Genomic DNA, 17,197 nt, shown 5'->3' with positions numbered 1-17,197 from the left:
TTTATTACTAAGATTAAATAAATATTTGTCTGACCAAATTGTCCTTATATATCTTCACACACCAATAAATATGAGGAAGTGTGTATTCGCTCTTACGAGTAAGCAAATAATATTATTTAATTAATAGTAACGAATTAAAAATTAAAAAAAAACATATTTTTATTTTATTGGTGCAATAAATTTAAATTTATTTTATTTTTCTCAAAAAAAAAATTAAAAGATGATTGAGATTAAAATATTGGTTATTTTAATTGAAAATTATGAATGGTGGGGTGTGTTTGAAATAAGCTGTAAAATAATGCATTATGTTTGGATTTGTGTTTTAATTATTTTGTTTTGTGTTTTGGAAATAGAGAGAGAAAAATAGAGATAAGTGAGTGTGTGTTGAAAATAGATGATATGTTTGGATTTGTGTTTTGGGAAAATTTAAAATATTTTAAAATAAGTTGTGTAGGTTTGATGTTGGGATTTGGGAGACAAAAATTACTGTTCATTGTCAAATCATATATTTTTATATATAAATATTTTATGTTTAATGTTGTACTTTTGGGAGATAAAAATTACTGTTTATTGTCAAATCATATCTGTTTTATATTATATATATATATATTATATATAGAAAGTTGAAAAACAGAAAAGCACGCAGATAAGATATAAAAATACAAAAACAAACATTAAGTCTTTTTTATCTTGTATCGGGAAATGCAAAAACACAAAACCAAACAAAGCCGTGATTTCTTAAGTTAGAAAAGATCAGACCCAACCCAAGCTACGCATTTTCTGTCCGGCACTCTAATTTCCTATCCACTTCAACATGGAATATCACATTATTATTTTAAATAATATGATTAATTACCCTTAAATTCTTTCTAAAAGTACAAAATTATATTTTCTCCCAAAAAATTTTAAAATTGTCCCCTTAAAAAAATTCACCGTTTGCACCCCACTTTATTTCGTTAAGGTCTGGATGAAAAACGATAATATCAGCAAAAGAAAATACATAAATTTTTTATTTTGTCCCTTATTAATATTCTCATGTATAATTTTGTACTTATAAGAAAAAATTAATGCGTACTATTTATAAAAGTGTTTTAAAATTTTTTCAAATAAAGTATATCGAGAAATAAACAACTTATTTGACACTAAAAATAAATAAAGTTTAGTCACTTTGTCAATAAAAGACCTTACTAAGCCAAACACCCTAAAATCGTATAAGACATTTTCACAATTTAAAATTTCTAATGTCTTATTGGGAAAAAAAAAATTCCGTCCTATAATTTTGACCCGAGTTCCTTTTGGTCTTTTAATTTTGGTAATATTAGATTCAGTACTTTATTTATCAATTTTGTGTAGATTCGGTCGTTTAGACTAATTTAAGATTCTTTTGCCCTTTCGGCAATAAAGCTTAATAGTCCATCATAATTCTCTTAAAAGGCCCAACATGCTTCCAAAATAAAACTAAGTCTCCTTAAATTCATACCTTCAGGCTTCAGCATTAATCATGAGATGCAAAATGAATGGAGATGGACTGAATTTGCTCTTTAAAAAGCTGTGCAGGGATAAAATTATCCAAAATTAGGTCAGATGACTAAAATTGACATTTCTAAAAGTTACAAGAACTAAAACTAAAACATGTAAACTTAAAGGACTGAAATTAATAGCATGCAAACTTAAAGGACTAAACAAATAATTTTTCTCTATCTTATTTTATCGTAACACTTTAAAAATTTATTTTTAAAATAAGATCCAACATATTATAAAGTTGTAAAAATCTTAAAAACTTATTTTTAGAAAAGCTTAGCCAAACACGCCCCCGTCTTTGAATAGCAAGAGAAGAGAGGAAATGTTTAGGTTAAATAGAGGAGTAGGTGATGGGGCATGGACCAACCCACCCACCATGTCCCTGTAGATAAGGATTTATGACATGTTTGTAATAGCTTTACTTTTGTTAACCTTATTATATCATACAAATAATTGTAGGTTAGGTAATAATAAAAGTTTATACTACTTCAAAATACAATATAAATTATAATTATTGAAATATTTAGACCAACGATCGAATGTTTATAAATAAATTTCCTAAGAATGAGGGTCCAAAAATTAGGGTTTGGGACGGGTCTTGGATCCTAATAAATGGGACCCGTATGTCGAGTCTGGGTCCATGAAGACCCACCCAGAGACTTGGTATTAATTAAAATTTTCTTTAAAATTTTATTTGATAATATGTAATTTTGTTGGTTAGCCTGAATTTCTACCCTTTTCGTTCTCATTCTCTCTCTCTTTGTCTCTCTAACCATCACCCTCTCTCCTCGTCGTTGCCTCCTATTGTTCTCCTCTTGCTCGACATTTGCCACCTTGTCTTCGCTACCTTGTAGCTACTTCATATTCTTCTCATGCTCTTATTAAAGAAAATAAAAATGAGTTTGCCGGGTTGCAATATAAAGTCTGGAGTGGCACAGGTCCTGAATCCACCCCAACCCGCCCAGTCGCCACCCCTCTAAAATTTATCAATAATTTGCAAGTCATTGAGAAATTTCTTATAATTTTTTTGTTTAAAATAATTTAATTTAGGATAAATTACAACTATCTTCCCAGAGGTTCGACATAATCACGAATAACTCCATATTGTTTAAAATATTATTAATATCCCACTTAAATAGAAAATAATTAAGTAGCACCTAAACAGTGAAGTGGACATTACTATTTTACCCTTATTGAATTTTTTAAATATTTAAAAACATATAAAAAAAATTATGAGTGGATAAAATAAATAATCTAATGGGTAGTTCATAAAAATATTTCAAAAAATTATATATATGAAATTGTAATTTATAAGGCATTTTACTCAATTTATCATAAAAATTGAATAAAAACATAACAAGATGGTCTCGTTGTTAGACGAACGTTAAAATCAGAGAGGTATTTGTATTTTTTCAAACAACGATGAGATATTTGTAACTATATCAAACATGTGAGAAAGTAGTTGTAATTTATCCAAGAATTATAGATCAATAACACTCTTTTTCAAAGATAAGCTGATCACTTATTTTGAGTGACTGTACATCCCTCCTTAAAGGGTGTTCAGAAGAACTTACAAGCTCAAAATGTTTGATAATTTTTTTCAAAGAAAAAACTTACAAGGTCCAATAAGATATTAGAATCTTATTCTTTAACAAAAAAATAAATAAATAATTATTATAATATTTTTTTCTATTGTTAGAAAAATTATATATAACATTCTCAATATTTGCTTTCAATTTATTTGTTAATAGCAATAAATTCGTAAATTTTAACAAATAAATAAATCTATTTGTTAGATAGAAAGAAACATAAAAAATACTAGATATAATTTCTCAAACCACGAAGATTCATACTAAACCTCAATGGAGGGCAATATAATATCCATAAAAATCTAAATTATTGTTTAAAATCTTGACAAATTCATCTAAATTGATTACATATTAAATATTAATAATATTTGATCCCTTAAGTTTTCATTTAAGATCACTTTAATTCTTCAAATTTATTTCTTGACTTTAGCATACATAAACTTTAATTTTTGTCTCAGTTTGATCCTTCTTACCATTATCGGGCAAAAATGTGCCAAAGTTTGACTTTTTGAAAAGTATAACAATTATTTAAGTTTGATTTTATCATTTCAGCTCCTTAAGTTTCTAAAATTATTAAATTAGTCCCTTTTAAGAAAGAAAATCATTGTTTTTTTGTATTTTTATATGGTATGATGTTATAATCTTATATGAAAAATAAAAGTTTTGAACTCTTGTGAACATAATATTAACATATTTTTTAACTTAAAATAAACTAATCTCTATTTTTTTGTCATTTTCAAAAGTGATAAAAAATATCAAAACTATAAATAAATTTTTTAAACGTAGCTAATCTAAAAATATTTTTGAAAAATCTAAGTTAGTTGTTTAATCTTAAGAGCTAGAGATATGTGTAATGAAATTAAATCTTAACAATGTTATTAATATTAACAACTACAATTTTGAAGAAAAAATTGACAAAATTGTACCCTTAATTAGATTATTTGATGGACTTCAAATATATATAAATTCATTTTAAGTGGTTCATTAAATATATAGTCACATTTTATAGAAAATATTTTAGAATGAATTTTATATATATGAAAACCACCGAACAATCTAGTTAAAAAATATAATCTACCAACTTTTTGTTCGAAAAACCAAACATTTTATAAATATTGTCAGATTCAACTTTTTTAAATTTATCTTTAACTCTTACAATAGAAAATTACTAACTTAAGTTTTTTTTATTACATTTTCATATCAGATAAATTTATAAAATTTATTCATAATTTTGATTTTATTTAACTATTAAAAAAGGATAGTATTTATTTTAAGTTAATCAATATATTATTATTATGTTCACAAGATTTTAAAATTTTATCATTTACATAAAATAATTACAACATATCAACATAAAAAAATTTATTTTTTTGAATAAAACAGGCTAATTATATTTTTCTTCGACCAAGCACCTTTTCTTCGAGTGTCCCTTCAGCGACTTCGTCTGGTCACATATCCGACAATGGCTTGGGATCAGCCGAAGTATGTCCACCCTCCACAGTGCGGTCAAGTGACTCAAGAACGACAAAACTGTTTCCTCCGTGCAGAACAAAGCGCGACACCTCGCTTTGGCATGCATGGTCTACACCCTTTGAAGGCATCGTAATGAAGTCATTTTTTAAGGCTCAACACCCTATCTAGGGGAGTCATTATTTCAATCAAAATCACATTGTATAGGCTCCTTTTAACACTTTTCCCGCACGATTTGATTATACATTAATCTTTAGCGTGGGCTCTCTTGTATCTCTCCGGGTATGTCCAGAATACACTGTACATATTCTTGAATGGATGAAAACTTACATTTCACCCAAAAAAAAAAAAAAAGACATAAGAATGTCCGATTCTAATATCTCACCCAATATATTTTTGCATCTTACCTACCAGTCTTTCCAAAACAGCTCCTTTAGTAGCCAGCAAAACAGATCAACACTAACGAAGCAGACGTAACTTCAACTGTAAACTAAAAGCAGCAGTCAAGAGAACAAATACGTATACACCACCAGCATAATCATCATCTGTGAGCAATGTAGCAAGGGCAATAAAACTTGGCACCAATTATGCCAGACATGGCATTTAATTACATTCAACAAGAGGGATAAAGAGAATTATGAAAAATGTAAATACAATAATCACATTCCTAATGTTACTTGCATTACCTGATGAACAGAGCATATCATTCATGGATACAGCATGATTCCAAGTACAATTAAGTCTAACAGAAAATCAAGAATTCTCTCTGTTAGAAGGATAAACTAAAGACCTTTCTGTTTCATTGAGCTTATATGTAGTTATATAATACACACTACAAAACATCATAAACTACAGTAAAATGCAATCCAATATGTTACAGCTCAGAAATTCTTTGCAGTTTTGACTTGAATCAGATTCAGGTATAAGCTCGAATCATTGTCATTCCATTTCAGGATTCACCACAGCACACATTACACTCCAGATGTTAACTAGTGCCACATGTTGAGAAAAGGCAACAGATGACAATAATCCAGGAATAACCAACATAATCTCAGTTAACTTTGAAAAAAGGAACTTTCATCAGCAAATGAAGTTCTCATTCGCATAAAAATTCTTCTGGTAAAACACAAACTTCAGATTAACAAAACAAATAAGTGAAACAACACTTCTACTCAGTTACTCCTTCCCTAAAAAGGTCTATGTGGAAATTCAATTGCCTATTTCTTCTTCTCTCCACCTCCAGCAGCTCTGCATCACCAAAATTAAACATTGTGCCAGAATTAATTACAGTAAAGGAGACAAAGCCCCAAATACATGAGCTTTAACAATAATTAATAGACATGATGCTAGCATAATGACCAAAGGAGACTCAAAACATCAAGTAACGAGCAGTCACCTCATTTTTCGAAGAGCAGATGCCATCTCCTCACGCTTCCTCTTTGCTCTCTTGTGGGTGCCCAACTTTCTTTTAGCAACTTTCAGTGCCCGCTTGTCTTTCCCAACTTTAAGAAGCTCTGTGATTCGCTTCTCATAAGGAGCAAACCCAGCAACTTCCCTAATGAGACTTCTGGCAAAATGTACTCGCTTACTGGTTTTCTGACAGAAATAACAAGAAAAATCGTATCATTGAAAATCTCATAGGTTAGCCTAATGCCAATAATTAAATTTCTATGTAACAGCTGTATGCTTCCTACAGGAAAAACTTGCACCAACTTCACAGAGAACCATAATACTGCAGGCAGGGGGGGGGGGATCCAGGGAAACAGAAGAACACAACTATGTGCACCGGGAAAAAATGTAAACCTTACCCCCTTTCTATCAGAGGGGCGTGGTGCAAGCTCTTTCTTGGTAGTAATATGCCCTTTGTTCAAACCCACGAAGAGCCCAGAATTTGGCTGTTGCGGCGCCATTGCCTGAAGTAGAAGATAAATGTCTAATAAATCAGAAAATTTCATTCAACGAACCAATAACATGGCTATATATCATTCATAGTCCACCATAAGAATCATAACTAAATCTAAACAATGCATTAGTATAGCAACGATTGATAATTGCAACCAGAAAAAAATTAAATCAAATAGAACCCACTTATTCGCACTTGACCCGTCCCCGGTCACCTTAAAACCAAAATATGCAGCTCCTACTAGTACTACAAATTTCAATCAAAACCATAATTATTCGATCCATTCTCAAACACAGCACCAGCATCGAACAACCACTTCCGAAAACACAACTCCGTGCCTTCTATTCGCAACCGTCTTCCGGGTTACTCCACTACGAACAGAAGGCAACATACATACAAGTAAATCTCGAATACAGAGTTAAAACACGAAATACGGAGCTAAAACGTGATAACATATCCAACATTTAGACACATAAAGACAACTTTCCGTCAGGGATCGGGAAACCCCTAGTAGATATCAACTTAGCGAATAAAAGCACGAACACCTTCGGGTTTAAGCGGTCGCGAAAACTTACCTTCAGCGGAGAAGTAGCGGAGCTACCCAAAAGAATCCTTAGGGTTTCCGTGGAGACGACGTCGCGCAGTATTTATAGCGTGGGAAGTCGAAGTGGCAGTAGGACAGTGTTTGCCTGTTTGTTCCTGTACGGAAACTTTGAAATATTTATATATTATACTTTAATCCTCTATTTTTAAATGTTTTTTCCTATTTTAAATTACATTCATATTCTTTGAAATTAAATCTAATAATAATTATTTAAAAACTTTAATTTATAAATAATTCCTATTCATCATGAAAATTTTGCACAATTATTCCATGAGGTACATTAATACAACATCGTAAGAGATTTACCTGTAATCTACATCTATATCTATACTAATTAAAAGAAAAATTCATTTTTACTCATAAAGAACGACTATTTACACGGCAATACTAATTTTTTAAATTATAGAAAATATCCCTTTTGTATTTTTCAACTATTCTTACTCAAATTCTTATTCTCATTTATATATTCATACTATCTGTCTACACTAATATAAAAAAAAGAAAGATCTTTTCCACTCACAAATAACGGTTTGTGACAACATAACACCAAAATTTTTTATGTCGATAATATACATAAGTGATTTTCTTTTATTTACTTATTTATTTTTTAAATATGATATTATGATTTATATATTTTATTTTTATATATAATATATTTTAAAATATAAAAAAATTAAAAAATCTTTTATTATACCAATTTTTAAGTATTCAAATTTATCCTTTAATTTATTTCTTTCCAATGAAAAAATGTTACTCTCACCTTACTACTCCATGTTTATTTCTCACAAACTTACATATTTTTGTATACCCACAATTGCACAATTTGTTTTTTCTATCTCACCTCACTCCTCGTTTTTTCTTTTCACATGCTAGTTTTACATACGACCAAGAATCCATTTGATTTGGCATTGGCTCATAATTTACCTTTTAAATTACCTTTTTTTTTCCCATATAACAACCCCCAAAGTTTTAGATACTAATATTATATATATATATGTGTGTGTGTGTGTGTGTGTGTGTAAAAAAACCCAACCATTTAACTCACTTGAAGGTGTTGGATTCTAAAAATTCCACATAAGTTTCTTAGCAAGATGTATATTTAGAGCGTGAGTTTACATAAACTCACTTAAAGATACTCATTTCTTATGGCTATTTAATGATGAAGAGTAGCTATTCTCATTTCCATCTTTGTAATTTATTAATGCAAAAAATATGGGAATACTAAATAAATTCCATATTTTCAACAAATACATCTATTTTTAGCACTAGTATTACAACACTTTGTTCAGAGCAAGAAGAACAAGTAAGAAGATTACTGTCAAATAAACTGGGCATTTGCCCAGGAAGTGAGTACAAACATTTTCTCCTTCCTGCATAACTTAGTATTACAAAAGGGAAATTTTGGCTTAGGAGAAATATCACTCATTTTTCATGCTCAGCTAATCTGCACATTTTAAACCATTCTTTGTTGATACACACACACACACAATTACATTTAGAACAATTTTTCACAGGCTGATTTCAAATCAACCATTGCTGCAGAATTCATCACCTGAATTTGTTAGTCTACCTTAGCAGACTGCGGAGAGGATCAGTCGTCCGACTATTGCTTGGCTTCATTTTCTTTACAGATGTGTACCTAAGTAGTGTATTTAGAAAGCTATGTTAGTGTTCTTTCGCTGGAACTTGGGAGCTATGTCTGATACTCGAGAACAGCTTCCCCTGCAAATAGAGACGAGATGAAGATGTCGTTACCACTTAAGTCTACTTTGATGCATAATGGATTTGCCACAGGTTCGCTTATTAGTAAGTAAAATGAACGAGAATTTCTAATGGGATGCTCAAAAGCCATTCACAACACTCACAAAAGCCATTCACAACACTCAAACACGTGCATCTGTGTGAGAAAAGAATAAAAGGTTGTAGAATGTAGCATGTAACCTCCAACTAGTACAATGCTAATATATCACTACATACCATATTTCAACCTTAAAACAGTGATAAAATTCAATAATCTAGAAGATGCATAATCTAAAGGTGCGGATCCGCCAAGAATTTTGATAGATGTCACACGGAGTCTATGATCAGCTATTTACAAAGTTGCTTCAGCAAGAAAACATTAATAAAACTCAGTGTATCTACAAACTTGTTACATGAAATAGGTAAAAATAGAGTAATAATCTTACCGTGCATTCTCTTGACAAACTGTTCAAATTCAACGAGGTTTTGTCTTTCCATGAGAAGTGGGTTGAGCCTCAGGTAGGTAAAAGCAGAAAAATGCCTCCCATCTGGATCACCGATGGGCTTTGCCTTTTCCAATAAATAATTGTACCCTTCTCTGTCATGGCATGGAAAAGAATTTTCACTGGCAACTGGTATAGAAGCATCCCAAGCAGCATTCAGAACCTAGATTGTGATCAGCTGTTACTACGGATTTTGGCAAAAACCATTTAAATTCAAAAACGACATTATGCAATTTCTAATATAAAGAAGAAATAAGCTTTTGCTAAGTATAAATATTTTCTTGCTGAAGTAACAAGCAGCAAATTATGAAAAACAAAGCTATTCCACTAATACTTACTTGCCAAGTTAATCCCTCAGGATCGGCTAGAGACTCGGAGAAGTCCATATGATGATCTACCATGCTCATATGGGAACATGTAAAGCATATGGCAGCCCCATGCCTCTTTAGCATTGCCATAATAGCAGCATATCCATCACGATTGCAGGAGTTATAATATCCAGCAGTTAATTCGGCAGCATGACTAGCTGTCTTGTACCACCAATGGATGCCTGATAGCTGTTCAGTGATAAATAGAGCAGAGTGTCAAAAGAGCCATGCTCATGCAAAGATCCAAATTTTCTTGTTAATCTACTAAATAGTTGTGAAGTTGATCAGTTAGTATCTTCTGGAAAAACAATATTAGGGTATGGTGTATTCATGGGAAATATAAAATAATTATTATAGAAAAAGTAGGAATGCACAGGAACACATATGAGCAGATTGAGATATATTGTTCCTACGGTTGACCAAGCTGTGCTGGCAAAGTTCAGAATCGCATTAGTGGAGCTTACCTTTGCAGCAACGAAAGTTCCTTCAAAAGCTAACTTGGCCAGAGAAAGCACACGATCACCATGGTCAACTAAACCCTGAGAATACCACTTGAGGAAAAACCTGCCATAATAACCATCATAATCGCCCCCATCACAGAAAAATCCAGTCTCATGCGGCCGTGAATTGTAGGAACCAGCATTCTCAGGTCCTCGTGCCCAGAAAGAGTGTCCTCTTATTTCAGCTGCCTTCTGCAGGCTTTTCAACATATATCGATCATAGCACTGCAAACGACAAGACAAGATACATTATACTGCCTGATAATAGAAAAGGTTCTGCACAGAAAAACTGAAAAACAATGCTGTTTGTTTAAGTTTTTATTTTCAATTTTCAGTTTGCAGTAGGTAATGCATGTTTTCAATTTTGTATAGGTTTTCGTGTGAAAATGAGAATTTGTTTAGATTAGTTAATGATATTGTATTTCATGTTGTTACGGGTGTCAAATCAATATAATTCCAATAAAACTTTCACTTTAACAAACAGGCTGGAATTCTTGTTTTAATTTTTCCACGCGTTGAGAGGTTCTGATGAACATATGGATAGTCATACCAGTTCCTTTCAACATCTTAACAAATGGAGTTCCTCCCTGATACACCCCTTAAGAACCTCCTCCCACCCCCACCCCTTACAAACAAAACTTTCCTGAATATAGTAGTAGTTATGGATTTAACAATGTATCCATTACCTGAAACTCACCAATACCAGGGTATCTCCAACCATGCTTCACAGGGTTACAAGGGTATCTCAGCTCTCCACGTGGACCAAGTCCAACTACAATCATAGATATGAGACCATCCTCAAAAAACTCATCAAATTCAACCCGAAAGCTTCTCATGTAATCAAAGTAGACCTACAACAGTTTCCAAATTACAAAAACAGTGAGCATCTTTAAACAACAGTACCTGGTCAATTGGACTAAAGTTTTAACAATGAAACCATGAAAACTACAAGGAAATACGATTGAAAATTATCACAGTGATGTGGCAAACAAACAGCAAATGGAAGTCATGCTATCATGCAAAAACCTTTCCAACTGAAGTATCCATCTTTTTCAACATCAAGTTTTAACTGGTGGCTAAAACAATGTATAAAGTCGAGAGGAGAACTTTCAAAACCCAGGGCTCTCGAGGTTGCCATCAACCCAAAGAGAAAATCATTATAAGCAAAAACATGGACTTCATTATGCAACAGCAACTCTAGTTCTCCTCAATCCTCAATTTCTAATATACATCAAAGCCATAATGAGCACAAATCTGTACACGACCAGAAACACATGCTGAACAAACATTCTGTTGTCAAAGTGGAAGTAGCTCGGACACAAACCGTGAGTGATGTAAAGTTAGTTACCTCTACACCGGTCCTGCCCCTCAAAACTCTTTCCTTGTCAACTCCCCAAGACAGGCATTCTGGGTTGCGCCTTCCAGCTCTATCTGTGAAAAATATGTCTGGATTGCTTCTACCAATTTCAGCCACCCAGTGAGGTAGGGGAATACAAACATCATCCCCGACATTACCACCACATTCATGAAAGGACATTACAACCTGTTCTCACAATAAGCTTGGGTAGTGTTGGTAGAAGTTCAAAAGAATACATAAAACAAACAGCAAATGTGTCAAAATAGTACTTGTATACACTCCTATCGTCAATCATTTAGGTCACCCTGCAATTAGTAGTCCATTTTCTATAGTAGCCTTTGCACTCTTAGCTGATGTGATATTTCTGCTTAATGATGAATTATTCAGAAAGTTATTATCACATTCCTTTGGCCTTAGTAAATAATTTGTCAAGAGAGTCTGGGAGCTTTCAACATTAAAACTAGCTATATATTTAGTGATAGAGTGTTACTGTCATCAGACAGAAGCACTTGCAAGTAGGAATGTCACAAAAACAGATTATAACTGAATGCTAAGTAGTCCATGATAAGTAATCACCTGTAGCTTCATTTTCAGCTCCCTTACTATTTGAAATAACCTCCTGTAGCCATTCCAGTTATATTCCTGGGGTGCATGTGCTTCCACCACACCCCACCAGCAATCAACCATAACACCATCAACTTTAAGTGATTTCAAGATTTTCAATTGCTTCACTAGACCATCTGGATCAACAAGCTCCGACTTCATATTGACAACACCCAACTGGCACCAAGATGATTCAATTCATTACAACTATAGCTTTCTGATGAGTCAACAAACATACAGAAAAGTGCGGTTTCAAGTACAAGATTTATTACTGAAATTTAATAATAAGGTAAAAAGGGCACGGAACATATCAAACTTCATTTAAACTATGACAACCAACTGCAACTAAACTGGTTATACTATGTGCTCTTGAGTATCATGCATATCACAAAAGAAACAAGCCAAAAGTACTTCTATTCAAGAGAACGCACACCCTTTACTCAGAACAGACAAGACCACGCAGAGTTATAAATAAATTAGGTGAGACAAACAAACACAAATGTATGCAATTGATAGGACCACATAACAATAGTTTTGGAGCCAGTGGACCAACTTACACAGAAAAACTACGATGAAATTTAGAAAACTCACTGGCAGCATAATGTAAACTGGAACATAAGGTGTGCCAGCAAAATCCCTGTCCTGTAATTTTGTGGGCATGTCAACAACCTAAGAAATAGAAAGGGCAACCAACCAAAGAAGAAATGTCAGACAGCTGTATGAATATTGCCTGCAGGCTACGATAAAAGGGGCACAAAATTCAAACAAGGTTGGCATAAATTGTCATGTGCTCAAACATAACAAAACATACTGCATTTAAGAAAATAATCAAAAGGGCAACTGAAACTATCACAATCTAAAGAAGCCATATTTCTCGCCTGCCTGTTGTCGACTGAACCAATGGAGCCCCCCAGAAGAGGATCATTCTGCAGGTCACCTCCATCTCCAATCATCGCTGGACTCTGAGACCTGGCGCCAGAGGATGAATCATAAGGAGATGAGGTGGAGACAAAAACACCTTTCATGTGAGATGCGCTGTAATCAACTGCACTCTTATAGCCTGGAGAGATGCCTCCCAAGGAGGTAGGAGAAGTATGTTGTGCTGGCATTTGGGAAGAAGCTGATGTCATGGCAGTGTTTGATGCACCACCAGTTGGTCGCGACCCCTGCAAATATTGAAAATAACAACCATTGTGATTCCAAGATGCATTCATGTGAACTTCTGCTTTCATCGTACACTATGAAACTCAGATTCCGTTTTGGGTGTCGCATGTTGGGATGCTGAAGTTGGTTGAAAAAGTTCCTAGTACATCACATAGTAGAACATGCTTATTGACAAGCAGGTCTGAGAGTTTTCTAGGATATTGATGTGGGGTACTTCATCTGTAGTTGTATGACTCCAAAAAGATTCAGAATGCTCTTAAACAATTGCTTGTTACCCTTAGTTATCATTCCTCAATTGTGGATTCAAACAGCTAGGTAGATCTTACACATCTACTTTTTCAATTCTTTTCCCCCTTAAATCATCTGAGGATTTTGAGTTGCTTCAGTCTCCGGCCAAGATCCAACATCATGCCATTTTCAGAGCTGACAAGTGTGCATAGACCGAATTGAAGAGTACATGCAACATATTGCATAAGCAAATCACAAAAGACATGCATATACATGTAAAAAGAATGGAGAAAAATGTGTAAAGAAGATTAACCTTGCTCTGAATCATTAGGGGGTTGATCAAGAATGTGATTATCCTTCAAATTTACAATAGGAATTGAGAGACAACAACAGATTATGCCCAGCCAGAGTGATTGGTACCTGTGTTCTGGAAGGAAACGTGGTTCCATCTGGAAGAACAACCCAACCTGCTTCCCTTGCCAAAGCAGCAATGACATCATTAATGTCAGCTCTAACTCTAAGATTGTAGTTACCATGCCTGCGAAGCCCAGCCAAAATCTTTGCTGTGATTGCTCTGCGCTGTCGCTCCCGTAGCTTAGTTCTCTCTTTCTCTTCCTGTGGCCTACACCTTCGAGCCCCTCCTCCTTGCGGAGTTGGCTGATCTCGATATTGTTGGTGATGCATATACCTATTACTACCACTTGTTGACAGAATGCCCACATCCACACCAACTACTGCAGGGGTTGCCATATTCTTCTCTTCATCGTCATCATCATCATCATCTTCCTCCTTCACATCCATCCCCATTTCATCATCATCTTCTTCACTTGTGCCAAATCTCTGCATCTCCGCCGCCATCACCTGTTCCAGTTTTCTCTTAGCTCTTGTTTAACTTCTCCTCATGGAAGCATAGGTTTTGTAGTAATTAATCAACCTGATTCCTGATGTGGTGTAACAGTTTATACCTTCAACATAGTGTATTAACAGCAAACTTTCCATCAAAACCAGAAGTGTATGTCTATAATCATGGGAATCCTACTGGTTGGGTAAAAGATATCTGAGACAAAATGTAGAAGCAAATAATGTCAAGATATCAAAAAACAGAAAAGACATAGTAAATACTTCAATGTATCTCAAAAAAGAAAGGTTTCTCGACATGTAGAAGCAGATCCTTCATCAATTTACCGCAAAAGGAAAACAAATGAAAACTAATTTTCAAACTTCAGTGCATAGGTTAACTGGAAGTTGAGACGTTTGACATCTCAAATTTTTGCTTTCTTGTTACCAGAGTTCTTTTACAATAAATTTCACTGTTACATTACTTCACCACATGTACTAAAATCCTACTCAAGTTGCAAGTATCCACGAGGAAACAATAATTTTATTTCACTATATCCCACTAAAGCAGTTCAAATAGCTTCAATTAATTTCCAATGGTTAATGAATAGAAAACATAAAACACCAGTGGCTTCCAGTACCAAGCTAGAGTATGCAGTATGCACTCAAAAATTCCAAATCCTTCAGAAACAAACAAAAATTCAGCTCTCACAAACTCAACAAAGCATAAAGAACTCACTCCGTTGTCGCTCTCCACTCCCATTCAAAGATTCCACAATACTCCCGTGCAGATCCAAACATCATCCCCGAAACCAGCTAACAAACTGCTCCGACGAATCAAACTCACCGAAGGTAAAAAAAAAAAAAAAAAAGAAAAAGCAGCAAACTCGCCGGAACTCACGGAACCAGAGAAGTTATCCAGTTCCAACGACTACTGACAGTGGAGGGGGGAAATCCCGGCGGCGAAGCGGCGGAGGAGAGAGAAAATAGGGGCGGGGGCGGAGGGTTTCGCACGAGGGAAGCGTGTAGAAGTTGGCACGCGTTTTGGGCACTTATCTTGGGACGTGCGGCTCACACGCTTCGCACGGTGCCAGGGAGTGGGTCCCATTCACACAGGGAATTGGTGGGGCCCTTCAGCATGGGGTTTATTTGTTTTTTCTTCACGTTATAATATACTCGTGAATTATTAATTTTAAATTATTTTTTTTAACCATAATTTCAGGCAACATTATTGTGACCCCCTTCATAATTTAATGTTTCAATAACAATATATATTCAGGCAATAAGTGTGTGTTTTAGGTAGTTAGCCAAAACAGGTCAAAACACATGCTATATTCGATGCTTTGTGTATTGTGTGTACAGATGAATAATTTATATTGTCTTTTTTCTAAAATTTGATATAATTACATAAATATTTTGTGATTTAAAAAATTATATTTAGTATTCCTGACTTTTGTTTGCGTCTAATAAATATATCCCTGCATTAGTAAAAAATTACAGAATTTGTTGATATTAATGAATAAAAATCTATATTTATTCTATAATTGACTTACTACTGACTTATTATATGTCAAATAAATCTTTTCTGACCAAACTACCCTTACAAGGATGAATATGTACCTCCTCATATGCATTAGCACGTGTGAATATGTATAAGTCAATCAGGCAAATATGAATTTTCATTCAATTTGCTTGCAGATTCAACATATTATATTTGGTGGATCTTGACTAACGAAAAATCTATTTGTCGGACAGAAACAAATGTCATTGGTGCAAAATATAATTTTTCCTGAGGCAGTGTACTTATCCATAACTTATATTTCTTAATTTTTGAACAGAGTACACGTCAACTATCCACCTACCCATTGTATCCTGTATTGGGTGTAGTATTTGTCTCACTTTATGTTAGTATTTGTCTCACTTTATATGAGTTATTAAATTCTTGTAATTTGTTACTATCCTTAATCATATTAATGCATTGATTGAATCGATATAATTTATTACTATTTTTCGCCATATTGATGTATTGGTTTAATCGATCTATTACTAAAAGAAAATCATTTATAAGAATATAAATTGAATGAATCTATAATTAATTTGACTTTGTGTTATATATTGAAAAATTATGTGCACATTATTATTTATACTTCTATATAATTTCATTTAATACGATATAACAAACGAGAATAAAAAAGAAGTGCATAAAAAAAGTTGAATTGGAATTATAATAAAAAACAATTAAATCCATGTAAATAAAATATCATATGAACAAATTAAGAAATGTATGAAACACAAGTTTGTAACACATACACAAAAAAAAAAAAAAAAAAAAAAAATTCCTTCTTAAACGAACATTGACATTTTATGGTATTGGTTGTCACGACACGTTATTATTGTGTGTATATAATAAATAATATTTTATATTAAAATATATTATAAATAAAAATAAATTATATAAATCAATAAATCACATTTTAAGAAAAATAAAGAAATCATCATGTTATATTTATTATAGGGATATAAAATTATCATATTTAAAAATTGGTGTAATGATGTCAGTGTTACTAACCGCTATTTATGAGTTTAGTGGACCTTTTTCTTTTCTTTTTTATATTGAAGAAAGAAAAATGGAGAAATTAGGTGCATTGGACCAAAGTTTGAAAAATACAATAAATTGAAAGAAAAATTACTATTTTCCCCCTCAATTGAAACTTTCATTAACTTTAACGATCTTATTAATGGAATGACTAAACACACCAAAATATAACAGTTTGATGACCAAAATTGCAATATCAAATTATTTGAAAACC

The 17,197-nt window shown here is 33.1% G+C and overlaps 2 protein-coding genes across 5 annotated transcripts; both read right to left on the bottom strand.

The window, feature by feature from the left end:
- Positions 1-5,617: 5,617 nt before the first annotated feature.
- LOC105173169 (large ribosomal subunit protein eL36y) lies at positions 5,618-7,190 on the bottom strand. Its single transcript, XM_011094838.3, has 4 exons — positions 7,059-7,190; positions 6,389-6,493; positions 5,977-6,176; positions 5,618-5,828 (listed from the first exon to the last, which is right to left on the bottom strand). Exons 2-4 carry the CDS (start codon positions 6,488-6,490, stop codon positions 5,798-5,800), a joined length of 333 nt encoding a protein of 110 aa, XP_011093140.1. The 5' UTR covers positions 6,491-6,493; positions 7,059-7,190; the 3' UTR covers positions 5,618-5,797.
- Positions 7,191-8,324: 1,134 nt separating this feature from the next.
- On the bottom strand, positions 8,325-15,423 carry BAM7 (beta-amylase 7). 4 transcript variants are annotated; one of them, XM_088875570.1, is made up of 12 exons: positions 15,127-15,423; positions 14,516-14,607; positions 13,971-14,411; positions 13,037-13,324; positions 12,750-12,827; positions 12,132-12,335; positions 11,547-11,741; positions 10,885-11,049; positions 10,163-10,423; positions 9,669-9,887; positions 9,274-9,493; positions 8,325-8,809 (listed from the first exon to the last, which is right to left on the bottom strand). In XM_088875570.1, exons 2-12 carry the CDS (start codon positions 14,522-14,524, stop codon positions 8,781-8,783), a joined length of 2,109 nt encoding a protein of 702 aa, XP_088731696.1. In that variant the 5' UTR covers positions 14,525-14,607; positions 15,127-15,423; the 3' UTR covers positions 8,325-8,780. The 4 variants fall into 4 exon arrangements, with proteins under 4 accessions (XP_088731696.1, XP_088731698.1, XP_088731697.1 ...); XM_088875572.1 differs by lacking the exon at positions 14,516-14,607 and having other exon boundaries at positions 13,971-14,515; XM_088875571.1 differs by lacking the exon at positions 14,516-14,607 and having other exon boundaries at positions 13,971-14,491.
- Positions 15,424-17,197: the final 1,774 nt, after the last annotated feature.

Source organism: Sesamum indicum, linkage group LG11 (genome assembly GCF_026168435.1).
Source record: "Sesamum indicum cultivar Baizhima isolate 11 linkage group LG11, ASM2616843v1, whole genome shotgun sequence".
NCBI lineage: Eukaryota > Viridiplantae > Streptophyta > Magnoliopsida > Lamiales > Pedaliaceae > Sesamum > Sesamum indicum.
This window is presented reverse-complemented; position numbering and strand designations above follow the sequence as displayed.